Genomic DNA, 27,781 nt, shown 5'->3' with positions numbered 1-27,781 from the left:
CTTGAATTGGTGTGCTAATAAGGAATTTGAGTATAATCAGTACTGGAAGAGGGAAAAAATCTAAGGATTTCCTGGAAGCTCAAATGACAAGACTTTGACTTTCATACTTCACAATGGAAAGAAAAGGCTTATGAGAAAAAGACATATTTGAAAAGTTGATGGTCAATATAAAAGAGGAAGACTAGAAATTTGATGGATTGATACAATAACTAGAGCAACATATGCCCCTCTATCAGTGATTAGTTATCCGAAGTCAACGAAAGTGTCACAATGACTTGACATTGACTAGAAGGTACTTGACAACACTATATGGATGACTGAGTGGGGTGTGGCAATGGAAGACAAGTGCTGCTGTATATTATTTATCGATGAGGAAATGAAAAATGTTGGTACAGATTCCTCTAAAGTTAACAACTGTCAGCTCTTTAATATTTTCAAAAATAATTTAAGATTGCCTAATAAAAAGTATTTTATATATGTGTATATATAAATATATATATATATATATATATATATATATATAGTTCCCCTTCACAAAGTTGAACGTTCAGAAACTCGAAATGCATATGGTCGAAGCCATATGCTTGAGTTTCTGAAGCTCGACTTCGTGAAAGGGAGCTGAAAAAAGAGAAACGTAACACAACAAAGTGTTTCTGCAGGGGGCAAGCCCCGCTGCGCCCTCCCCCACTACTTATTTATTCCAACCCCAAGATCTCACTACAGCGCAGAAAGGGAAATCTCCTGTTCTGCACTGTATGCCGTTCCCCATTCACAGAGTCGAGCTTCCACAATTTCGAGCATATGGTCTCGGCCATATGACTTTCAAGATTGTGATTGTGGCCGTTCGACTTTGTGAAGGGGAACTATATATATATATATATATATATATATATATATATATATATATATATGCATTTCATAATAGTGTAGCAGGATCTTTTAAGATCTACACATTGTTTTAGTGTTTGGCTGTCATAAATATTAGTCCTACAGTATATTATAGCTCTCTCTCCATCAAGAAGCTGAGCCTTAATAACACTGCTTAGTTGGTGGCATTTTGGCCTTAACAACAATACCAAATCAATGGCACTTTGAGACTTTAGAGTAGACAGCCTCAGTGGAAAAGGTTTATCTTGTATGACAGCAAGGATTTTAATAAAAAGCTGTAAAGTTGTTGTGAATTTGTTTGTCTTAATATATTCGTCTTATGTCTGCAATATAGTATTTTATAATAAAGACTGTTTCTTAGCTTTCAGAGTAAACGTACTAGGAGTATAGGCTGGTTAGGCATGTGGCCTTTTTGAAGGGACAAGAAGTTATTATGGAAAAAATGGTCACAAACTACTGAGGAGAACTGTGCCATCTATGAGAGAAGGTAGAAATGGAGGCATCCAATAAAGTTGCCTGGCATGTCATAACATTTGGGCTAGTACATTGTTTTAGTAGTTGAATACACTGTTGGAAACCCATTGCTCTATTTATTATGTTTTACAAGGTAATAAACCAATTCAAATTGAAGTATTATGAATTATTTCAGTGAACAGCTCAGTATAGGGGAAAGAGAAGTAAGTGTATGCTTAAAGTATTTAAAACTTAATATGGTTGCCTAAAGTGATATGTAAAAGTAATCAGTAAAGGCTCTAGTTATCCAAAGAATGATATTTTGTTATTAATTCATGCTTAATGTTATTATTATTTTTTACCATGACTAAAACATTGCCACACATTCAAGTTTAAGGTCAATTGTCAGAGCAGCAGATCCAGAGATGTCTAACAAATTATGGTATATATGTCATCCTTTAACTGTGATTCTGTTTTTAAGAAATATAGGTTTCTTCTAAAAGCCATGTTTCTAAAGGAGTCAGTTTATTGTTTTTAATACTTATTATTAATGGGGTCATTTTTAGACCCTTTTGTTGGAATGTTATGACTAGAGTTAATGAGATTTGAAGACCATGGTTAGGAAGTGGGCAACAGTAGATTACTAAATAGATTTTTTGCTAATTTGTATAGCGGTGATTTATTTGACCACAATAGTGAGCCTGACCAAGAACTGATGTTGAGTTATCTATATGCCTTTTTTAATCCAGAAGAGGTACAATTTTAAGGGAACAGGGGTGAATTCTGGTATATTAAGAGCAACACTTTGTTTATTAGCAAGGGCAGTCAATGTAAGAAACCAGTCTATTTTATCAGTAGTTAATAGAAGGAAAAGAAATGTTGACTTTTTGAAATGGTTACTATATATGTTATTTCCTTCTCTGACAGGGCTTTTGTGCACTCTGTTTTAGGGGCTGGTAGGCCTATTCACTGACTGTCTTTGTCTTATTTGTTTTATTTACTGATTGCTTGCAAAACAGTATGTCACAGTGGCCAAGGCTTGTGCATCCTCCTGCTCAACTGAAGGTGAAGAGCTATGGAATCAATGGGTGAGATAAATTTTATCTAAACCCAAATTATTTTCACTTGTTACTTCAGAGAAAAGTACTAAACTTAAAAGGATATAGAAGAATGATCATAATCTTCTGACCCAAATATGAACAGCAAAATGCTCACATATTCTAAATGTGAGCTGGAGACTGCAATTACTTTGCAATATTTGAAGGATACCATTTTGTCAATCCAATACTCCCTTTCAAAATTGATGACTGAACCAGTAGACATCAAAACATGTTTGATACAAATGAATTGGAGAGATGGAAGAGGATATTTCTGGCTTGGGAGAACCACACAAAGCCAATTTGAAGAAAAGCTTTCACAAACTGAGAAAAATAAAATTCTGCAATGAACAACTAATCAGTCTTTTAGAAGTAGGAGAAATAGTCATTGTCAATTCTATTTGAGATTTAATTTCTTCTACTTCCTTGATCGCACATTTTCAGTAGATGTTTTATTATCTTATGTTGTACATAAAGCTTCTCCTGACCTACCTTTTCAAACAGAAAGAGTCTACCTGACAGAAGATTTCCACTGGATTCCATGTCTCAAAGTTTTTGTTAATTCTCCAGAGAGTTTGATGATTTCCTTTGTTTAGATGGAAGTCTAAAAAGATTCACATTGCTGCAGACAAACCTCTTGAGATTAAGACGGGGTAAAGGACAGAAGGGGAGAAGTCTTTAGCTAAACATGTTCAGATTTTGATTTCCAAATATATTTAATCCTGAATGCGGTATCATACCACCATGATCTTTACTTTTACTGGTAGTCAATTCTCTTACTGGATACACTGCTTAATTTAAAAATATTTTTGACATAAATATCATTTGACTAATTGTGGACTATTTATGACTTTCAACATAATTTAACCATGACTCTGTGTTTTAATTTATGTCATGTTAAATCTTTTCATCCATGTACATTATTTTTGATTTTTGAATCCCATGTACTTACGATGTATTTTTTGTCAGTCTGGTAGATTGTAGGATCATTGGTTTCTTTTTTAGATTTTATTTCCTTTTGTTAGTCTTAGCATTGCCATTTAGCTTATAGGGAGGCACTGGAGTTTCAATGATACTATAATTGACGGTAGTTTTCAACAGCCTTTAATTACATGTTTTACATGTTTTTAAGTGTGGGTGGGGGGTCACTGTTTTTAATAGCTCATTTTCTATAAGTATGTGTGTATGTGTTTAAAGTTCATACTTATTTCTGGATTCCTTCCTCAGCAGTTAGTTTATAAGATTAGGCCTAGGGGGTGGGACTGAATCACTGAGTATTACTATGCTGTTTTTAAATTTTATTGCATTTTTTATTTCAATGTTAGTTTACATACACCACTGGAGAGATCAAATAAAATGTTTTCTGATGTGTTTCTCAATTCTAATGTGCTATTGTTTTTTTGTTTGTGATATAGTGTCTCGGGAGCACAACGGTGTTGTCACCAAGATATGGGTAGTCTATCATGTATACTACTTGTGCTGTTTTCTATGTTCCTAGGATTTTATTATGTTTTTGTCCATGAATATTACTTGCCTTCAAAATTTAGCTATAAGATAGCTCTTCTTCAACATTCCTCTTATGAATTCTGTTCACATTTGTTGCTTTCATGAAAAGCATATGCTAAAGGATCACTGAATATAGTTAAAAAAGATAGTTCAAGTTTATTGTAGCTGTCAATATATTGGTTCATAGTTAAGTACTTGGCTAGCTGCCCTTGTGAGCCATTTTAAGCCTAGACAATTCATCTCAAAGTTGAGAATCATAACCTGTATCTTGGGTCTGTGAGATAAACATCTTAACCAAGGGTTGGGAGGGTGGCCTAATGGTTAAGGTGTTTGCCTTACAAACACAAGGTGCAGGGTTTGAGTGTCTCAAGGGATAATCGGCTAGGCTTAAAATGGCTCGCAAGGGTAGTTAGCTTAGTACTAATCTATGAACGTATGAACCTATTATGCCAAGCAACTTATTCCAGTGCAGTCATAATAGTTAAGAATGCAGTTCCTTTTACTGTACGTTCCTCGGGTTTAATCCTATGCTTCTTTTTGTTACCGTATTACTATGGGGCCTTCCCTCATACTTCCTAAAAAAGTTGATAAATGTGTATGCTCTGTGAAAGATCCACTATTTCAAGATAACATAACCTTTCAAGAGACTGGAAATACATTTTGAAACCTTTTAAGGACAAAACATCCTCTTCCAGTTTAAGACTGTTTTCTACAGCTGATGCTCATTTGGATACATTTTTTTCTAAAACTGATGCTCATTTGGATGCATTTGTGTTATTTGAATTAATTGACCCATTTAAACAAGTGTTTCTTGATAAAAGATAGTACATCTCTTTTTCATGCTCATACGTCCTGGTCTAAGATATGTTTTGTCTTGTTATCCTAACCTCTTTTTAAAGATGCTGCACAAGTTTCCTGTGATGTTAGAAATTTATTTGATCATTCTATGGTGAACTTACTTTTAGATTTTTTACCTAATGTTTCATCAGACTTATTTTACAGGGTTAACCCAATCTTTTCAAACATCAGACGTGATAGCTTTTATTACTTATCAATTGTAAGTTTTATTTTTAGAGTAGAATGCTTGAATTTTTTATTAAATGGACAGCATTTAAGGTGGAAGTATGAAGATATTTGACTGACATGGCCTCATTTCTTAAAAAAATACAAACTTGCATTTGTAGACTCACTGAAATCTAATATAAAGGATTTAGAATCACATCAAATAAGATTGTACATTTAGATTAGAGTTAAGGAGACTGAGATAATATGAAACACACTGGAAGTTACTTTGAAAGCTCAATAATCTTAGTTTCAGTCAATATAGCAAGGTACTTGGAATGGGTTAAACACCTTCTTTCTACTTAGCCAAACTATAGAAAGTATAATCAGTACCTAGTGATTTTATAGTAGTGGTCTCTGTTGATAGTAACAGCTATCAATATACATAGCCATCTAAAGATATATCTTCTACGTCTTAGTTATAAAGAGATGGTACTTTTATCTTAAATTTTGTTTTATATTTCTATTATAGATTGTTTTCTATTTTAGTAGGTTTAATACTTTAAGTGCAACCCATTGTGTTTTGCTGAATAAAGCATTATCTGTCCATGAAATCATGTTAGCCATTTTTCAGTTAAAACAAAATACATCTCCAGAGCCTGATGGTTTGTCATATTTAAGTAGTTCTCTTAAAGTCTGCTTGTCTTTCTTTGAGGGTATATATGAACTATATCTAAATTGATCTAAAACTATTTTATTGACAAAATTGAATGCTGACCTCAGAAACCCCAACATTTTAATCAGCAGTTTTAATTTCACAGGTTCATAGGTTGGTACTAGGCTATCGGCCCTAGGGCCTATACAAGCCTAGCCATAACAATTCCCTGGATATTTCTTCCCACAATATTTACTTCCATGGAACCTTGTCTAGCAGGGGGACTGAAGTGATCCCCGGGGTGAATTTCCTATCTCCCATCCAATCATCAAGGTTCCTTTTGAAGAGGGTCAAGGAGGCGCTCTGCTTGACATGTATGGGCAGTCTATTCCAGAGTATGGGGAGACTCTGGGTCAGGAATCTATCCCTCCATCATGTTTTGTTCAGTGTGATGACAAGGTTTAGATCCCTGGAGCATGTGGCTATGAGGAATTGAGATTTCTTTAAGTGTAGCATGTCTAACAGCTCAGGGTTTGACATGGCCTTGTATGTTAAGCAGAGATTGCCTCTGAATAGACGATATGCCACAGAGTATAGCTGGAGTTTTTTTAGATGGTCAGCATAGGGCATCTGCTTTAGGCCTGTGATTCTTTTAGTGAGATATTATTTTGATATTAACATTATTTCATCCATTTTGGCTGATGGATTAAAACAAGGTATATCAACTGTAATTAGTCCCTATCAGCCAGGATTCTTATAATGTAGACAAACATTTGATATTTTTTTATTCTGCAAACTTTAATGTTCCTCAGTCAGTCTTTGAATCATTCCCTCTTTGCTCTTTCACTGAATGCCTCCAAGGCCTTTGATAGCATGGGCCACTAATCTATTTTTCATTTTTTTTATTTATTAACTGGATAACATGTATTCTACCTCTTCCACTTTTTACATATTAATGGCTCAGCCTTTTCTGCTATCCACAATGAATCAGGGACTAGACAGTCCATTTACCTCACTGTATTCTTAATGTATACATTATACATGTATTTTTAATTTTTCTTGTTATTTTATCCTAATCAAGTTAACACTCAAAGGTGCTTTACAATTCTTGTGAGAATTGTGCCTTTTATTAATAACTTAATTATTTATTCTACCTCCCCTAAATCTAAATTGTTTATTTGGGTAATGGGGTATTTTTCATTAGTGGAATATTGATACATCATTATTATTTCTGTTAAAAATTAATTACTCTAGTTTATTGTATAGAGCTCCTGCTCATAAAACTGGTTTCTTTATATGTATTTGTGTATTAAATGAAAAGGCTGGTTTATAGTGGTAAACAGAAATGGTATGAACATTCTGCTCATTTCCTTCTTGATTTGTTCCTCCCTTGATCTTTCTTTTTTTCTACTAAAGATTTTAAAACTGAATATTTTGCTAGTGATTTTTTAAGTTCATCCTTCGTTTTTCCTTCTTTACACTTTTTTTTCTTTTGTGCACATTGTTTACATATTTATAGCTACTTAGATTCTAGCAATGAGCAGGGGAAAACATCTACTTTTTATTTTTCTTTCAGAGAAGGGCGATAAGGCCCAATGCCAATCCAGCAGCTCAGTGTTAAAGGAAGATGGAAAGAACACTGAAATACACTATACAATATTGAATGGATAAGGAATAATGCCTACAGATATAAACGGTTAAGAAGCAAAGCACTTAACTTTAGTAAGGATTGCGACCATGTTTGAATGCTGAGGCAGCAAACAAGATCTGGGGTACCTTTACCAATTGATGTATTATAAGTAGGAACAAATTTAAAGTGACACTAAGCTGGAGTACAACTTTTATCTGCTCGGATCCAACAATAGTGTCCAAGATCCTGGAGTCAGATTGGATCAACGAGATGAATAGGATACTTAAATTGCTTTTATATTTCGGATGTAAAATATTTCCTCCAGCAAAAAAAGCTGGTTTTCTAAGTGCAATAATGCTTGACGAGGTGAGCATTAGAAGGAAATACTGGAATGCCTGTGGTGATATGTCTTCACAACACTCCTGGTTGGTCAGTTATTTCCATGTAATGACCACACTGCTGGGCATTACTGCTTGCTTACAACTTGCAGGAACTATTCCTTTAAATAGTAATATAACAAATAGTCACACAGTTAAGGATATATATGAATACCCTTTAAAATTATATCTACTATAGCTAGGAACAAGTACCTGGTGGAAATCTTAGGAATTGTGACAAGACTAAAAAGGGGAAATGCAAAAATTGAAATGATGCTTTTCTGCTTGGATTCAAGGATTCACTTACATGTGTGGAAAAAAGACTGTAAGAACCTAATGCATGCCCTTCAGATCCAATATCACCACACAGTGCTTTTGTGTAAGTAAAGGGATAAGAGACTGAAGGATAACCAGCCAGAAATTTGAAATTCTAAAGTATGCATTGAGACATAGAAATATAAAATAGGATTGCAGTCATTTTTTTAATTAAAGGAAGAATCAAGTCAAATAAAATGATCCAAAGAAGCAGGAAAGAAATCTTGTTATAATATTTTTTGTAACTGTCTGGCTAGAGTTGGTGCTGATGCTTTTTGAACTGGACACGATGAAGAAATTGAAAATAACACTATTCTGAATCCTCTTCACAATAACTTCCCAGATCATGTCCTTGAAAATATTTTTACAAACCACTTAATTCTACCCCCAGCTAGGGGTACTATTAAAAATGTGGCAATGTCAGCTGCAAGAAGGGGTAGAGAATATTAGCCTCTAACCAGGGATACAGAGGGAAAGAAGGGATTATTTCATTGATGAGGTTTTGCTCTGATGCAAGGGGTTAATCTAGAAAATTTCAGATTTATTTCTATACCATCTCTAGCCTGGAAATTGCTGTTTCTTTTTCCATGAGTTCTGCAACAGAATGCTTGTTCATTATAGGAGGAATTCTGTAAAAAGGGTAGCCTATTACCTAAAAGGCTGTTTAATGCCCATTCCAACAGGTGCAGGCTCTAACTCTGTAGTAACATGATTATTTAGATAATGCATCTCCCACTTAACCTTTACTCTGTAATTCCTCAATATAGTTATGACCTTTAAAAGCAAACAGAAAATCTGGGAACAATGGGAGTACTTCAGTTATGATCATATAATTTATGGGTAAGGATTTCCCTTAATTATGCACACCCTTTAAACAAGATAATAGTTGCTGCACATCCAAATAGACAGTAAGATAAAGAAAACAGGGGAACCACAAGTTCACTTACATGTGAATGGTATTTGTGGATGTACCCATCTCACTCATGACCTCACTCTCAGAAACTCAGTAGCATGTTAAACGAATTAAAACAATGTTTGAATGATATGCCAGATTAAAAAGCTAAGCATTAAAGGATTTAACAGCTCTGTGAATGAGGTATGTCCCTGTAGCATCCATGAAGTATCTGTATGAGAGTGTAAGACATTCAGAAATACTATTTCGTTATTTCAGATTCCATGTCAGGCACATAGAATCTGAATGGATACTTGTAATCTTAAGGGATCTTATACATTATACAAAAAGAAATCTTAGTTAAAGGCTCAAGTTCCTGATAAACAGATACAATGCTGCTAGTGATCTATGTAAGGACAAAGAAGGAACACTAGATGAGAGAGGAACAGTTTCCATCATTTCATGGTAAAGCTGTCTCTGTTAAAGCAAATATAATCCAGTCAAAGTGGTTTGCCATGAGCTATACAGTTTCTTGAAAATTAATGTCCTTTGCAAGGTGATCCTTCAACATCCATGCTAACATTACTTTAATGTTATATAAATTCATATTTATAAATCACATTTTCACTTGCACAGACAAAAACAGGAAGAATACAGCACTCCTTTTCTACAATTACATTTCTCAGAGAATAAAGAGGCAAGCCATTTTAACAAATTATCAGCAAACTTAGACTGTAATCAAAGTCAAAGGAAAAGGGACCAACCGTAAAACATTAGCAGCATTGCTCTCCAGAGTTCTATTTCCATTGGCTTTAGGGCAAGAACATGTAAATCAGAAACTAGCAGAAAATGAGATTTCAAAACTTTAGCAGCAACCTTACCACTAAATCTGTCATTTTTTTTATATTCTTTTCTAAAACAGAAATTGTATGTTTATCATTTTTTGTGTTTCTTGCTATTCCCAGACTCTGGTGACACACAGAAATGTAACAGATGCAAAACTGTAAACCTGCATGCACTGAAATAGGGCTAATCTCTGAAATAATATAGATGGATTTTTACAGTGTCCAAGCTTTAAGAAATCATAACTGCTCCAAAATAATATAACACAGAATTAAACAATGTAAAGCACAGAGAACACAATTCATTATTAAAAATAAATAGTGAACCTGGTAATGATTAAAAATCATGGAAGCAGGAGCAGTTCTGTCCCAAAACATGCAACCCACAATATGATATATCAGTATAAGCTTGGACTGTTGTCCATTTCACTTGCTTAGTACACTTTGTGATATCGATCACCAAAATGTTTATCTAGTCTGTCTTTTAAATAATGCTACATGACCTCTCAAGAATGACAGGCAACATGTTCCATTCTTCTTCAGTCTCACATCAGAAATCATTAGCTGCATTAGCAGATACCATAAAAATTAAAACTTTCAGTTCAAATGCCTACTATTTCATTAACACCCATTGATAATAGAATACGATCTTTGAAATGGTTCCCAGAAAAAGGATACTTGAAACTTTAATACATAACTTTTTTTAACTCTTCTGGCTCAAATATAGTGTGCCATCACACAATCACTTTATGCCACAGTCTGAAAGCAGAAATGAAAGAAGAAGGCACGCATATACTTCTTTGGAAAATTAATAATCCTCGAGGAAAGGGTGACTGCTTAAAAAGTACTCTGAATTTTTTTTTTTTTAAATAAATAAATAAATACTCAGAATTTTAACTTGTATTTCTTATTATACTATTTTATAATCTTGTGTTGCTGCCACCTACTGGTAGTTTAGAAGAATGTAGGCAGCACAGCTTTGAAGGCAGCAAGAAATGAAACCCACTAGGACACTGAGCTAATGGAAGTGTGTGAGAGTGAGTTAACTGTAAAAATAATGACTTACCAAAATATACAGAAAGGAAAAAATACTATACTGTACACCTGTGTGTGATTTCCATTTTCTCTGACCTATAGTTTAATTCTTAGGTAGTATTTAACCTAACCAAACCTCAATCTTGCTTGAAAACAATCATGTATGTCTAATAGTTGTTAACTGCTTAAAAAGTCTAAACAGAGAAAATTATGCTATACATACTATTTAAATTTAGGCCAACATACCAACTTTTTTTATATTTTTTTACAACATAGTGATGGCAACTGAAATGGAAAGGTATTGCATATCTGAGAGGTTAGGCTGATCAATTTGGGGTCTTGCTCCATATTTCTTGGGATGATTTTTAAAATTACTAATTGTCTGTATTTCAAAAAACAATTAACATTTTAATAAAGCTCCTACATACCAACTGTCTATAATATGCTGTAAAAGCTCCATAATAAGCAACACAAGCAGCTGCTATGAAGACATTTCCAATAACATTTGAAATTTCCTCTTCAAAGAGAGTAATGCTCTCTTGCCAACGGATCTGTTCATCTCCTAAGGCAGCTGTAAGCTTTCCGGCTCGAGTAAGTCGACCCTGTGTAAGTGCCATTGTCTTGGCTAAACAGAAAACAAAAGAGTTGAAATCTATTTTACATAGGTGTACTACATACTCAGTAAAACAATAAATAAACCCACCATATTCCTCAGTAGTGAAAAATGCGTATAATAAACAATATTAATTAGAATTAAGTCACATAATACACACAGGTTATCCTTTCCAGAATGTCAGTTATTGCTGCACAAAGTCCTTTCTACACAGATCTTTAGGCATCTGCCACACATCTGCATTAAGCATGCAACTCATGTTGTAAGAGCATTTACTAATTTCTACAATTCAATGCACCATAATTTACACATACAGCAGAATTTGAGAAGTTCAGTAGGATGATAGCAAAGTGACACATGGATCAATCACATATTACAAAATGGTGCAGACAAAGCCCTGATGGATTAATGCAGTTGAATGCAATATGACAGGAAATGTTAGGTCTGTCTATAAATTTTTTTTAAAAAAAATAGCAAAGATAGAGATGGAAGGATGCCCCCACTCATCTTTCTCCATTCATATATAACTTCCTAGTTTTGAGAGTTAATGATCAGTAATGAAAACAAAGTTGCATGAGTTAGTAACATCAGCACTATATCTTCAATGGAAAGACTCTTGGACCAGAAGTGGGATTATGCTTACCAGTTTCAGTCACTGTCTGATCTAATTATTTTCTAGCAATTAGGAGTTCTGCCTTGTGCAAGACGGGAAAGGTAACATGCAGTGGCAGTAATTTTCCATTGTTATCTCACAACTATCCTGCTTAAAGACAACACTACTCTTCTCTAGTTTCAGTTTCTATAGCAATATACATATAATTAAAAAAATGGATGTATTTATTTATTTATTCAACTTGTTTGGAGAGTTATCCCTGGACTGTCCACCCTCAGCCATCTGCATTAGCCAGATGGTTGTGTATTTTACCCTCCAGAAAGACTACAACAGAGTAAATACAACATCCAGCCCTGCTAAAGCTTACAGACTTGCTTTTTACTCAGAATAGTCATGGACTGCCACCCACCCCCCCCAAGACTGCAGCAGAGTAACCCCAAAGACTCAGTAAACACAACATCCAGCCCTGCAAAAGCTTATGGACTTATAGTTTTACTCAGCATAGTCATGGACTTCAACCCCCCCCCCACACACACACAAAGACTGCAGCAGAGTAAATGTCAGTTATTGCTCTGGAAAAGCTCACAGATTTGTCTTTTTACTCAGTGGACTGCCCCCTTCAAATACTGCAGCAGAGTAAATGCAACATCTATCTCAGCAAAAGCTTACAGACTTGTCTATTTACTCAGTTTGTGGACTGCACCCCCCCTTCCCCAAGACTGCAGCAGAATAAGTGTAACATCCAGCCCTGCAAAAGTTTACATACTTGTCATTTTACTCAGTATAGTCAAGGACTGCATCCTCCTCCTCCTCCTCTCCAAGAATGCAGCAGAGTAAATACAACATTCAGACCTGCATCAGCTTACAGATTTGTGTTTTTACTACTTGTAGTCATGGACTGCACCTCACCAAAAGACTGCAGCAAAATAAGCACTACATCCAGCCCTGCAAATGCTTACAGACTTGTATTTTACTCGATATAGTCATGGACTGCATTCCCTCAAAGACTGCAGCAGAGTAAATACAATACCCAGCTCTGCAAAAGCTTACAGACTTGTCTTTTTAATGACTGTAAGGGGAAAATTACTGGGTCTATATCACAACGTTGAACTTACAAAAGTTCGATCGCTGTAATATCGAACCGTTATGTTCAGGGAAAAAAAATTGCTGTTCCATGACAAAAAAAAAAAAAAAACTTAACCTTAAACCTAAACTGAAGTGGGGGGCGGTGCCCCCCACATCCCCCCTACTTAAATATACCAACTCCGAGATCACACCACAGTGGAGGTAATAGCAAAGCCCCAAAAACGGCCCACTGATTTTTTTCCCTGAGAAAAAAGTTGATGTGCCGTGGCTTTGCTATTTTTCACTTTTGGACTTTAGGGTTCGACATTACAATGTTCGAACTTGTTTTAGTTTGACGTTGTAATATAGACCCAAAATTACTTACTCATTCTGTTATCCTTCTGTTCAAAATGGTGCCATGTTTCATGCTTGGCCAATACTTAGTGGTCTGCTGTTTGGCTGTTTTTCAAAACTAGAATCAAAAATAACCTTCACTGCTCTTTACTACACACAGATAATTTTAAAGTGAAAACTAAATATGGAATTTATTTTACTCTTGATGGCAATATACATCCTAATCCTGGAACCTCTCTACATACTTGCACTTCTACCACCTCAGCTACCCCTGGTTCTTCTATTCCACTCAACCAAGGTAATAGTCTATTTTGATGACCTTACATCTTAGAAGCATCTGCAATAAAATACCATAGTTACATGCCTATATAGCCTTGTATATCCCTTACATACTAATAGCCACAGAAGCTTGGCTAAAACTAGGTACTAAAGATCAGGAAATTCTTCCTCCAGGCTACAACATCATTGGAAATTACAGACAACATAAGAAAGCTGATGGCATGGCTATGATATACAAAAAACACCTTGAAATCACTCCTTACCCCCCTAAATTATCCCAACTTTCCCAGTGCTGAAATAATTCTCTCTTTCTCCTGCAAATAAACAAATGTAAGAGCATACACATCACTGTCATCTATATCTTCTTGTGGAAACAATATTCCATTACTAGAAGAAATCCTGTATTAAATCTCTCATAATATCAGCAAGGAAACCACCATCTAAGGTGATGTTAACATAGACTACCTACTTATCAACTCTGACTTTCGCACACTCTCTAGCAATCTCTTTGGTTTTACCCAAGTTATCACTATTGCTAATCGAATAGACAAATGCAGTAATAAGGAATTTACATCATACTGGATCTTCACCATCATCTCTAACAAAATTAGCACTGCTGGCTACCTACTCGACACCATCAGTTTCCATCTACTGACCTCTGCCATGAGAAAATGTGATCATTCACATAAACACAAAATCTATAATAATGTATGCACAGACTCCTCCTTCATTAATGACACCTTCATTAACTACCTCAACAATAGCAACTGGGATATTCTAAAACACTTACCCTAGATGACAACGTAACTCAGTTTAACACATTCTTTAACATACTAAATGAACTAGCTCTTATCAGATCAAAATGAATCCAATCCAGACCCATCCCATGGCTCCCAAGAGAAACCAGACAACACATGCTAAACAGAGATATGGCTTGGAAAGCATCAACCAATCAATTACAGAAAGCTACATTCCTGCCATCTAGAAAAAAAATCTCGCATAACTATTTTTTTTGTTCTATAAACAACATGTATTGTTTTACAAAAGGTTTGTCTATGATTTATTTTTTTAAGCCATTAAGAAATGTGTTAAGGATTTGAATAATAGTACTGATTTTTTTATTTTTCACTTTAAGCCATATAGGCTTAAGTGTGTCTTATTTGGACATTATGGTTGGTTGAGATTTGGTTAATAGCTAGTTTTCAACTCAAATTTATAGAAAATCCTGTTTTTCTAACAACTTTTATTTTACGCTAGTGCACATCCTAATTTCATGAAAAAGAATATTCACATATGTTAGATGGTTAGACTTTCCAGGATCACCACAGATGATAAACTTAGATGGGATTCATAAATTGTTGGATTTATTCTCTAAGGCAGGCTATAATTTAGCCGATTTACAGCATATGGCTGATGAGATAATATTTTAAAAGAAATAAATTTTTTCTTGCCATTTTAAGTGCTGGTATACACACTAAGACTGTTGGTGATAACAGATATAAGAACAGTTTTACCTTACAAATGATAGTGGATGATTATTCTATTTAAAAAGTAATTTCTGACAATTGGAAAATTGCTATGGGTAATCCCAAAGTTTATCACAGTGTGGGCTCTGCTTATAGGTTCATTTACGAAAGATCTAAATCCATTAAGCAGTACTTGGAGAATGAAATTACTAATGCAATAGTTTTACATACTAATGGAAGTAAAGGGATGTTCAAATGTAGCTTTTGCTGCATTTGGAGCTTTATTTTAGAGGGTCCCAATATTTATTTAACTCATTTGAATAAATCCATCAGAATTAACAGAAATTTGAATTGTAATACTATAGTTTTAGTTTTACATCGCTACTTGTTCCTTTTGTGATGCATTTTATGTAGGTATGACTACATATAAACTTTCTAAATGAATAAAAGAATAAAAGAACATGTATATGCAATTAGGATTAAAGACAAAAGCAATTTTTGTCCAAACACAGCCAAGTTTGTAAAAGTTTCAAGAAATTTTATTTTTCTATATTAAAATGAGTACTTTTAAATTTAAAGGGAGGCTGATACAAACATTTATTTGGAAGAAAGGAAACTTTGTGGCAACTAAGATCACAGGCACGCTAGTCACCTGATTCAAAGGAAAGCAGATTAATCTTCTTCTTCTTTCGGCTTTTTCCCAGTTAGGGATCACCACAGTGGATCATCTGTCTGCTCATGATTGGCAGTGGAGTTTTACAGTGTCGAGTTGCCAGCCCGGCGCCCAACCTTCCACAGAAGGCACACACATGCACGCACTCACACCTAGGGCCAACTTAGAGTGTCCAATCCACCTACAGCATGTCTTTGGGATGAAGGAGGAAACCGGAGCACCCGGAGGAAACCCACACGAACATAGATAGGGAGGACATGCAGACTCTGCACAGAAGGCACCCCAGCCGAGGATCAAACCGGAGAACCTCTTGTTGTGAGTTGGCAATGCTAACCGCTGCACCACTGCGGCCACCCAGAAAGCAGATTAATCTATTAAGTAATAATGGTTTTCATTTGATGTTTCTGTTTTAAAAGATGTAAGAGAGTGTGTGTATTTTTATTCTGAAGAAGTCCTATGAAGGACAAAAGCTCTAAGTGAATTAAAGTATTCTTCTACCAGCAAAATCTTTGTTTGGTGATGCTAAAGTTTGGGAGCAAGTATAGGGGTGCTATGATCTGAACTGTGTACCTTGATAAATGGGATTTGGAATGTATGGGCAGCTCTAGCCTGACTCCTGAGGTAGAAGGTCAAGGTGGTTTTATATAGAGTTCATAGTGAGTAGAAATGGGGTGCATTGGTGGAGCAGTTTGTAGAGTAAGACCCCAAACGGAGGTTGGCTCTGGCTTATGGTAGACATTTGGCTTTGGATAGTGTGAGGCAGTGATGTCAGTGCTGAGTGGAATTCATGATCAATTGGCATGTTTTATTCAAAAGGTCTCTTGGGTGGTTGTGGTTGCGCTAGAAGTGGTGGCAAACAAAGATATGGCACATTTTTCTTGGCTAATGCCAATTTCTAATAGTTGGGGTAACAGAAATGAACAAACGCTCAGCATAGGTGAAAGAACACAGCTAGAGTTAGGTTGTCTTTGTTATTTTTTAAAACACCTTTACTGAATTTTCACTTGTGACATAGGCAAATTTACATTTATATAAAAGTAATCAAACTGTATTAACAAGTTCACATTTAAAAGCATTATACTTCACATATATTGCTGTATATCATATAACCTAAGCACCATTACATAAATTATTCAATTCCTACCTTTTTTAAACAAGAAACATCTTTATTAAACCATCACTTACAACATAGGCAACCATACATTTATATAAAAGAAAACAAACCACACCGACACAATCCTAGTTGCAAACATTTTACATCACAAAGCACACTGACACACTGCCAGTTGCAAACATAGTACATCACTTATAATCTACCCAGTCATTTTCAAAGATTACATACCTCATTCAAGTCCTGCCTTCTTTTAAACCTCATTCCTCCCTTCTATGTATTGTTCCCGCTATTCCCATTTTTTTCCCATTGTAGTTTGCTTCTACCCTTTTCTAAAGCTTCCTCCATTTTTTCCAACCTTTTGTTGTTTGTGTTGATATACTCCATTAGTGGTTTGTTTATTTTAACCAGGTCATTGTCCAGTAGTCTTATATCTTCCTGTAGTTACGGCAAGTCATGTTTGGTGGTTGCAGCCCTTTTTGCTGAATAGTTGCATAACTTTCCTCAATCAGTGTTTCTTCCTCACTTTTTGTAGCTGCTTTTTTTCCAGGCACGCTGTGTTTCTTTTTTCTTGGCATCCAGCCAGTACATTTATTAGCCAGTTGCTGACATTAACCAGTAAACACAAAAGTCTACTGGCCTCTCTGTAGAGTTTCTGTTTTCACACTGGGAGAGCTAGAGTTAAGCTGTTACTCAATGTGCTGCCATTTTGGAAGTCTAGGTTGTCTTTGTCAGTGTTAGTAAATATGTCATCTGCTAGGGTCCAGAGTGCTGTCAGAGTACTCTTGCCTATACAAAAGCTATGTTGATTCTTGGAGAATAAGTTATATTTTTGCATGTAGCTGGTAAGTTCATTATAAATTAGCTTCCCCAAAATTTTACCAAGAGTTGGATGTACAGAAATAGGGCTGGAAGTGACTAGTGGATGTTGGTTTGGGATCCTTAGGAAAAGGTTTGACAAAGGTTGACTTCTATATAGAGGGCATGGTGTTTGTGATAAGACAGAGGTTATATATATGTTTTAATGGCTTCACTATATAATGTCTACAGTGATAAAGAAACCATTGTTGAAGCAAATTTTATCAGGGGCACTAGCTGAATCCAGTGAACTTTCTTCAAATAAAATAATTCTGCAAGTACATAAAAATTGTATTCCATATTTCTCAACTTCTTTGCTTACAATTCTGGACAAAGTAAAAAAAAATGGGGAAGAGACAAAGGTTCATACTCAGACAATTTTAAGTATTTCTCTAATTCACTTAAAAAACAATAGTATAACAAGTTTTGCAGCAACAGATATTTTCTAGAAAAAATATGAACCTCTTCAAATGCAACCTAGATCAATGGATAGTTGACTGCAAATTCACTCCGGGGGTGGTGTCCATGTCCTTCCTTGACAGAGGAAGTCAGTATTACCTACCACAGACCCTTACCTCTGTGCACTTCACTCACCTAACCACCGACAATTGTGGCAACCCATTATAAATATGTCTAGGCATGTAAGGGCTCTAGTGTTGTTAGCCTAGTAACCTCCTATGAACCCATGAAACTCTTACTGTCTGGTATTATGTACTGTATGCAAACCACAATGAATTACCAGAAAAATAAAAATGTTACGAGAGACAGGGCAAAAATGAGAGAGAAAATCACGGATGTTCTACAAAAGAAGTCCTGATCCCTCTATGTTCTCTATGTCTCCTTTGGTATGTGTCTTCATAAACATATCAAACAGTTACAGAGACCTCAAAAGTTCCTGATGAAAAAGATAACCGGACTAAAAGACCTTTTCATCAAGAGAGGCTGGAGGCCTTGTTCTTGTATTCAGTGTCCTACAGACTCCTTGGAGCAAACTGTGTCTTACTTTCTGTGCCATTAAAGATCCAGCTGTCCAAGACTTCTCATTTCTTCACATATCAAACAGTTCTGTAAAGATTAGACCATAGACGCTTAGCAAATGAACAAGCTGCAGTAGAGAGACAGACATGTCACACAGCAACTACCTGTTCTCTGGAATAAACTTCCTCTCCAAATCAAGCAATGAAGAAATTAGACTGTTGGATGGGTATTCATAAATTTACACCCAGATAAGACTTGGCTATTGCTCCTTAAAAAAGGAGGTAAGGTCTAAAGGTGGGTATTGGCAAATGATAAATGGCGAACTGGCCTAGGTGTCTCATACATTTTATGATTCTATGATTTAGCATCTGAAAAGAAATTAGATGGCAGAAAGTCAACTCTGAGTCAGTGAGTGCTTTGTGTGTGTGTGTGTGTGTGTGTGTGTGTGTGTGTGTGTGTGTGTGTGTGTGTGTGTACGTGTGTGCGTGTGTGTCTGTGTATATGTCTATATATCTACCACAAAAAAGACACTTTTATCACTGGAATATCTATCTTGCTTGTTTACTGTTGAAGTAGCCTAAGCTCTAAAGGTTACATCCCGTCAAGGATATGACAACCTGACAGCATCCAAAGCTTTAGGCTACCTTCTATGTGCCCTAAGTGCTAAAGGGCTAGCTGATGGAGAGCTGTATAAGTCAGAGGTTAGGGCACCAAACCTTCACAGCATCTTTGCCTTCGAGTAAATTAGGCTAGAGCCCTGATTTTTATTCATATACCAGGAAAAAGGCAATTAAAAATATTCATACTCTGGCAAAAAAAAACCATAATACAAAAATGGGGGAGTTGTTCCTACTGCAACAGTGACCTGCTCAAACACCTACTGTTACGTTAACTTACATAACTGTAATATGTTCACCATTATATCACTGTTGCAGTAGCTTAAGCTGTATGGGTAATTATCAGACTTTAGAAAGAAAGGGGGAGGAAGAATGGCCAGTGTCCAGCAGCCCATGGAGAATAGTCCTAGGAAAACCTGCTCTAGACCTAAAATAGAATCTAAGTTGTAATGCTTTGTAAAAGTATCTGTAGACTACTTATAGGGTCAACCCCCTTCCAAAAAGCCACAAACAAAGTCAAAGCCCTAGTAGAATGCACTCTGACCTTGCCTGGAAGCGACTGGTAAGAATAACAGAAAGCAACAGCACAAGACAACCATTTGGAAATTCTCTATTTTGACACTGTTTGTCCCTTCCTCTTACCTTCATTGAAAATAAACAGTTGATCTGAACTCTTGAAGGTTTTAGCCCTGTGCGGAGTCTGCATGTCCTCCCTGTGGTTGCGTGGGTTTCCTCCGGGTGCTCCGGTTTCCTCCCACATCCCAAAGGCATGCTGCAGGTGGATTGGACACTCTAAATTGGCCCTAGGTGTGAGTGTGTGTGTGTGTGTGTGTGTGCCTTCTGTGGAAGGTTGGGAGTCGGGCTGGCAACTCAACACTGTAAAACTCCACTGCCAATCATGAGCGGACAGGTGATCTGCTGTGGCGACCCCCAACCTGGAAAAGCCGAAAGAAGAAGAAGAAGTATAGTGCCTGAGCTGCCTGTGGACACCTAAAGTAAGCATAATTCTTCCTCCTTTACTTTTTTGTATCTGGATCTTTGTATCTTCTTATATATTTTTATATATTTATATATATATATATATATATATATATATATATATATATATATATATATAATAATATTTAATATACACACACACACACACACACACACACACACACACACACACACACACACATATATATATATATATATATATATATATATATAGTAAAGATATTTGTAGCTTTAATAAAGCAGCTCTGAAGATCTGAAAGAAGTACTCCCATACTACCTTTAGTATGTGGACATTCCAACAAGGGGTGATAATATCCTGGATAAGGTATACATAAACTTAAAGAAAGCTTATAAGGCATTACAACTTCCTTGAAGATAGTAAAGATATCTGTACCTTTCATAAAGCAGCTCTGAAGATCTGAAAGAAGTACTCCCACACTACTTTTAGTATGTGGACATTTCTACAAGGGGTGATAATATCCTGGACAAGGTATACATAAATTAAAGAAAGCTTATAAGGCAGTGCAACTTCCACAAATGAGAAACTCTGACCATTATATCATCTTGCTATCGCCAGCTTACAAACCTGCACTGGTTAAAGAGAAACCCACAAAGAAAAAAAATCAGGTTATGGCCTGAGGGGGCTATGGAGGCCCTTCAAGACTGCTTTGAAAGAACCAACTGGGGAGGTCCCAGAAGAACAGGGCTCACCCAGTGGGGGGACCTGAGACTCTGGGTCTCTACGCTTTTGTGGGATTAGTGAAGCAGAGGCAGACACAGGAACTTTAGGGGAGGAGATTTCTGGTACCGATGACAAGGGTACCCAAGGGGACAAAACTCTCCTCATAACATCAAAAGTTCCACGGCTGCAATCCGAAGGGACACCCGGATCCATAGAAACAGGCAGTTTCCACGGCACTGAAAACATGGGCTCCGAACCCAAGGTAGGTCCTGAACTCTCGAGTCTAGGCCCTGAGAGGCAGAGTCAGCACTGAAAAATCAGTATGACTATCCTCTTTGGACCCGACCAGTGAGTGTCGGCTCCTAGACTCTAAGGTAGGTACCGAAGACATCAGAGTAGTCAGAACCGAAAGCCCCAGGGGTGTCAATTCCGACAGTTCCACAATCATTGGTTCCGAATATTCTAGCTCCAAATCTTCGGGTCAAATCGGAGAAGGAACTGAAGAAATGTGTTGGGTCTGAATCGGTTCCGAAGCCCTAAGGGTCGAACCCAACAGAATTTTTGCTAGCGCCTGTGACTGCAAAAGTCTCTGCACCACTTGATCCACAACGTTATCCAATAGTCTTGAAGACTGGGAAACAATAGATGAGGTCTCTGACTGCAAAATCGGAGATTTTAAAGTGGGAGATACCACCTCCAATGCTGTGGACCGGCTCCTACTGATAACAATTACCTCCGGCTCCGTAGGCTTAGGAGCCGAGGTGGCAGATTTACAAGTCGATGAGCCATTTTTCAGCTCTGACTCCGAAGACGAACTGGTAGATAAGGTTTGTGAAGACTTAGTGGGTTTGTCCTTTTCCAAGGGTTCTTGAAAGGAGGATTTTAATAGACCTCCTGCCATTAGTTTACTCTTGCTAAAGGAGTGACAGATGGCACAATTTTCTTGAAGGTGAAGCTCACCTAAACAATAGACACAGTTTATGTGCCCATCTATAACAGACATCTTCTGTCCACATTTCGGACATTTTTTGAAACCAGATTTAGCCTTTTCAGACATGGTAAATCACTCTTATCACTGTAATAGCTGCAAAGAAGAAAATATTAGAGCTCTAACAATCAAATATAAATGTATGACACCACAGCATACAGTCTATAACAACAGTAAATAGCAAAAAATAGCACCTAAAAAAAGAGGGTCTAAGACTAAACTACAAGAACTGCTATAGTAACTAGGAAACACACAATGCTATTCAACGAACAACAATTATGCAACCCTAACAAAACCACAGGGGTGAATAAAATACAAGTTCAACTAACTATATAAACAAAACTACTACCGCCCTAATAAAAAACAGGCTTACTAGTTAAATCAGAAAGGATAGGGAGCAAAGTTATTTTTAATTAACTAGTCTCTGTACATAGGCCTAGAAATAAATGGCCTCAAAAAACAGAGAAAAAAATGCACTCTAAACTAATTATAACTATCAAAAAAGACAAAGTGTCTCAAGTACCTAAGTCTAATCTAATAACTAATCTAATAACTAACACTAAGAATTTTTTTTTATATAGATAAATCTGAAAGATGTTTTCACAATACTGGCCAGAGCTGTTCGATGAACACCCGATCTGTTGCAGTGGGTTGGAGGGAAACACTATTGCATCATGGGATAGGGAGTAGGTCACAAGCTGTTTGAAGACCTCAAGCTTTAGCATCTGGTCGAGTCAGAGCCAAGGATTGGCTCTGAACCCATCAGTGAGAATGAAGGTGAGATAGAACAACTTCACATTATGGTACGCCAATGGGGAAAACACCAACTGTGAGCCTGCTGAGGCTAAAGCTCTCTCTATAATCTGGAAGGCAGGCCTGCCCAAAGAGGGATGGGAGCCCAGAACCGAGAAAGACAACCTCGGAACTAGGGTCACATCCTGCTCTGACAAGCTGCCACCCAGAGTAGGAGCCGAGAGAGGACTTGAAACTACCATGGTTCCGAGAGCCATAGAAACAGTCGGAGCTGATCCAAGGATCCTGGAACTGACAGCCAAGTCTCAGTCCAAAGGACCACAGAGTAGATTCCGGTGCAGAGGTGGGATCCACCATTGGCAGCGAGGCAGTTGGCACCAGGAGTATTGAAGAAATCGGCCTCCACTCTGGGAAGGAGGGAGGTCTTTGAGGGTACAAAGAGGCCTCAGGCTGCTAAAAGCTGGTCCGCTAATCTGACTACATTCAATTCTGAGAAACTCCTGGAGGAACAGATTGACATTCCCAAAGGGGACTCTGGTCTGTCCACAAAGGGACTCAGTTGCTGACCCAAAAAGGGGTCTATTGAAGGGGAATATCTAGTCTGGGGGATATTTCCAATATCGACCTTTGGCACCACGGTCTGTTGTATAGAAGGAGAAGATAGAACTGAATGGGTGGATGTAACTATTGTCAGTGATGGAGAGGTTATCGGCACTGAAGTCATGGTCGATGCTGAAATTGTTTGCATTGGTTCAGTAGTTGATGGCACAGATGCTGATTTTGTTGTCTTTGTTGCCAGAACAGAAGTTAGTGACGTTTTAGGTATTTTTGTCTTCAGTTCTGAAGAGACTGTCAGAACCTGGGATTTTTGAGATTTTGTGTCATGTACCTTTGGGAAAGATGGTACTGAATGGCTCTATTTTTTTGCCTCAGACTTTGAAGATTTTGAAGTTTCTGCCTCAGATAGAGCTTCACCAAAGGGACACTTTAATAAGTCTTTCAGAATTAATTTATTATTTATTTCGTCTCTCTGCAAGAGTTCGGGCACTAAAGCCCTTACAGATATTACAAGGAATTTCCAAGTGAGGGGCACCTAGACAGTAGACATAAGAAAGATGACCATCAGAATTGGGCATCTTTCTGCAACAGTCCTTACACTGTTTAAACCCGAAGGACCCTTTTTGCTTCTCTACTACGTCGTCCAGTTAGTGACACATGACATGCACACACACACACACACACACACACACACACACACACACACACACACACACACACACACACACTCGCTAGTAGAAAAAAAGGGGAAAGAAAGGTTATTGAAGGAGATCAATCAAAGATATATATATATATAATTTTTTAAGGATATACCAACTATGGTATATGTAGAATACCCAAATGGGTAAAGGAAAAGAAAGAGAATCTCAAGAAAAATACCGATGGTGGTATTAAGTATTACCAATGGTAAGAGGGAAGAAGAGGCCTGTTACCCACAATGGTAAAAATGAATAAAAAGATAAAAATAAAATAAAAAGGGTAGAAAGCTCCAAAAAGGATTACTCATTCAAAAAGGTATCAAACGCACTTACTAGTAAGGAATTAATAAAACAAAATGTCCAAGGGATAAAGCAGTAAAAAATAACCACCACGAGAACACCACCAAACAGTCAGACCTAGGATCACCAGAAAGCAGAATACCGCACTTTTAGCATAAAAGCTACTTTAATATCGCTTTTGTCTCTAAGAGACTTCATCTCTCTTCAAGACGAAAGTGATATTAAAGTAGCTTTTTTGCTAAAAGTGTGGTATTCTGCTTCTTGGTGATTCTAGTTCTGCCTGTTTGGTGGTTCCTTCGTGGTACTAGTAAAGAATTATAAAGATTCTTAAACTATTATAATCAGAATAAGAAGAACAAAATGTTGGCACTTAGCTGAGAGCATTGGCTGACACATCCAATTTTCTATGTGGCAAATGAGATCTGAGGTAATGGGAACAGAGGCAGTATGGGTAGAGGCTTAGCTCGAGAGTTTTTTGGCTGGTGCGAGCTTTGTATAACGGTCGAGTTGGTTCCAAGGGATCGGAACTGAACCCATCAGTCAAGAGTGAATGAAGGTTAACAACATCAAGATCAAATGTTAAATAAATAAATAAATACTCATTTGCTGCCAAATTTTATGCCCATGTAAATACTTACATAGAAGCATCTGTCCTCCTCAGAAGTACATGCAGTGACAAATTTAAACATAAACGCCTTTGACAGAACCATAATGCAAACAGGCTTTATAATAAAAGAACAATACTCACTGCAAGCAAAATAAATTCAAAATCTCAGATGACAATAATATTCTTGCTAAACTTAACAAGGAACTTTGGACTCTGATCGAATCAACCAAAGCCAGGTATGAGGCCAAAATAGCCACCTATGTGAAGGATAACGATAAAGCCTTCTATAACTGTGTTAGAAATCTAGAAAGCAATGCACAGAACAGTACAGAGCTAATAGTACAAGAGATCATATATGAACCTATCACATATTGAAACCCAGAGGACATAACCAATTTACTAGCAGACAAATTTAGTTCAAATGTCACCCTCTTCTCCCCTCTTATATTCTCAAATCACATACACATATCTGTACCCCCCACCCAAATCTTTCAAGAATAAGTCCTTAAGGTGCTATCCAGGGCAAAGAATGTTACTTCAGTGGGGATGGATAACGTACCGATGTGCCTACTGGTCAGACTAAAATATGACTTGTTAGACCTTCTAGAAAGGTTATTCAAAACCAGCCTCCAAACAGGCTTCATGTTGAATGACTGGAGGACAGAAACAGTCATCGTCTTGCACCAAGGTGGATATCAATGGTCCGAGTAATTACAGACCCATAAGCCTGTCCAGCATCATCTGTAAAGCAATTTTAAGGATCATTATGGAATTAATAAATAAGGATCAGGGTAACTTACAAACACTCAACTCAAGCCAGTTCAGATTCATCAAATGCAGATCCTACCTATCTGGCCTAGTTGACTTCTAAAGAAATGGATGATGGCAAATCAGCACACACAGCATATCTAGACCTCTGGAAGCAGAAAGGTATCCCTTACTTGGGTATCATAGACAAAACTCTCTAAATGTAAATCCTTATGTGTGGCTTGCAAATTGGCTCACATATAGTACCCAGGAATTTAAGGTGGGTGGCTCTGCCTTTTTCAAAAGACCTGTCACTAGTGGGGTACCCCAGGGTTCATAGGTAAATACTAGGAAATCAGTCTGCAGATTATTACATGCCTAGCCAAAAAACATTCAATAACCAAAGGTGAGAATCAAACCCTGTACCTTTTGTCTGTGAGGTAAAGAGTTTAACTGTTATGCTGACTCCCAACACCCAAGGCTCAGTTTTGGGCCATTCCTCTTTGATATTTACTTTTCAGAGTTCAAACCATACATTAAGTGTTTAAGCTGGCAAAGTTTGCAGATGACTGTAAACTTGGTGCTATCATAAACTTCCCAGACGACACCAAAATCCTCCAGGAGGGCCTCTCCTAAACAAATAGCTGGTGTAAAAAAACATGGACTAAAACTAAATGCTAAGAAACGTATAATTGTATCCTTTGGAAGAATGACTTCCCCTTGTAACTATCACATTGCTAGCAGACCAATGAAAGTTGATCCTGTAGTCAGGTATCTGGGAACCTGTGTTAGTAAAGAACTGTCCTTTGGTCACAATGTTTCCATTACTGTAAAAAACTCCTTTTTCATTGTACAACTTTTGTATAGCAATCAGGAATTCCATGCAAGATGGCAATATTGGTTGTGTACTGTTCATCTTTTTTTTTATTTCTTGTGATGTTTAGGGTTTCTAACATTATGGCAGGAGAAGACCCCATTCTTAAGTTAGGGAGAAATAAAGACCTTGATGTTAGCAGTGATTCACTCATTTATGTTTGCTGAGATTGCTCTTTTCAGCACACTTGTAATCAGAATCGCTCCTTTCTGCAGTTCATATGAAGTTACCTATATTGGTAGCATATTTAAACATGCCTGAAAATTCTTTACTATTAGTAATGTTGTTCCTGCCACTATTGGTGATATCTGGGTGTCTGTATTCTACATAATTCTATTTTCTGATGGTATATTCTGAATTTTTCTAACTTTATGCCTCTTAGTATGCAAGACACTGTAGTCACTTGGTGTAGCTATTTAAATAATTAAAGCTATTTTTGTCCTTGTTTCATTGACTGCAAACTGTGTTTTTTTTTCTTCTTTTTTTCATTTACTTGACTGTTAACATTGGATGATCTATTGTGATCAATGCTTATTCATTTCCCTTAATTCTTTGTGGTTCAAGTTTCCCATGCTTCTTAGCTGCCTGCATGTTATAGTGTTTGCACAATCTCAAACACTTGTCACATTATTGCTCCTTTCAGTGTACAAACCTTAGCAATATCACAGCCATTAATAATATATGCAACTGTTTCTAGTTCTGTACTACAGAACCTATATTTACCTGTATCTCATTTGTTGTACAGATTTTGGAAACAAGTGTACATTTTCAGCTGTCATTATTAGCTTCTCATCTGTTGATTTCAATTCAACTTTTCTTAGCTATTCATATTTCAAATTTTGATCAACGTGTTTGTTCCAGCAATTGTCTAAACTTGTCACTATACCACTAGTGTACACTCATACCATATAAAAACAATAATCCACTGTGTTGCGGAGAACTGGAAAGGTTATTGTGGGACCAATCAGTGAGTACTCCCTAATACTGTCCTAGTCATCAGGGTTACTCATGGTGATAACATAGCTTGATTGTGGGGGAGTTAGTTGATATATTGTAACTGAAACAATCAAAAATTGTGCAAGGATGGTGTACAGGACACATAGCACAAAATACCAACTGTTTCAGTTTTTCCATGTTTGTGCAATCTCAGAGGCAAAAAGCTGTGTGTCTAAGGGCACATGAAGGTCTTGTTCTGCAGCAAAAATGCTTATGTTGGTACATCTGTACCCTTTGATAAGGTTTTGTTGTTTAGTCTG

General features: G+C 36.8%; 1 protein-coding gene across 1 annotated transcript in view; it reads right to left on the bottom strand.

Moving 5' to 3' along the window:
• DNAH6 (dynein axonemal heavy chain 6) overlaps positions 1–27,781 on the bottom strand; it is a 5,071,261-nt gene that overhangs the window by 1,408,852 nt on the left and 3,634,628 nt on the right. The window contains exon 55 of the mRNA XM_044059309.1: positions 11,121–11,317. Coding sequence (XP_043915244.1) covers positions 11,121–11,317 — 197 coding nt within the window. The remainder of the gene's footprint in view (positions 1–11,120; positions 11,318–27,781) is intronic.

Source organism: Protopterus annectens, chromosome 17.part0, assembly GCF_019279795.1.
Source record: "Protopterus annectens isolate FY-2018-M chromosome 17.part0, PAN1.0, whole genome shotgun sequence".
Classification (NCBI taxonomy): Eukaryota; Metazoa; Chordata; order Ceratodontiformes; family Protopteridae; genus Protopterus; species Protopterus annectens.
This window is presented reverse-complemented; position numbering and strand designations above follow the sequence as displayed.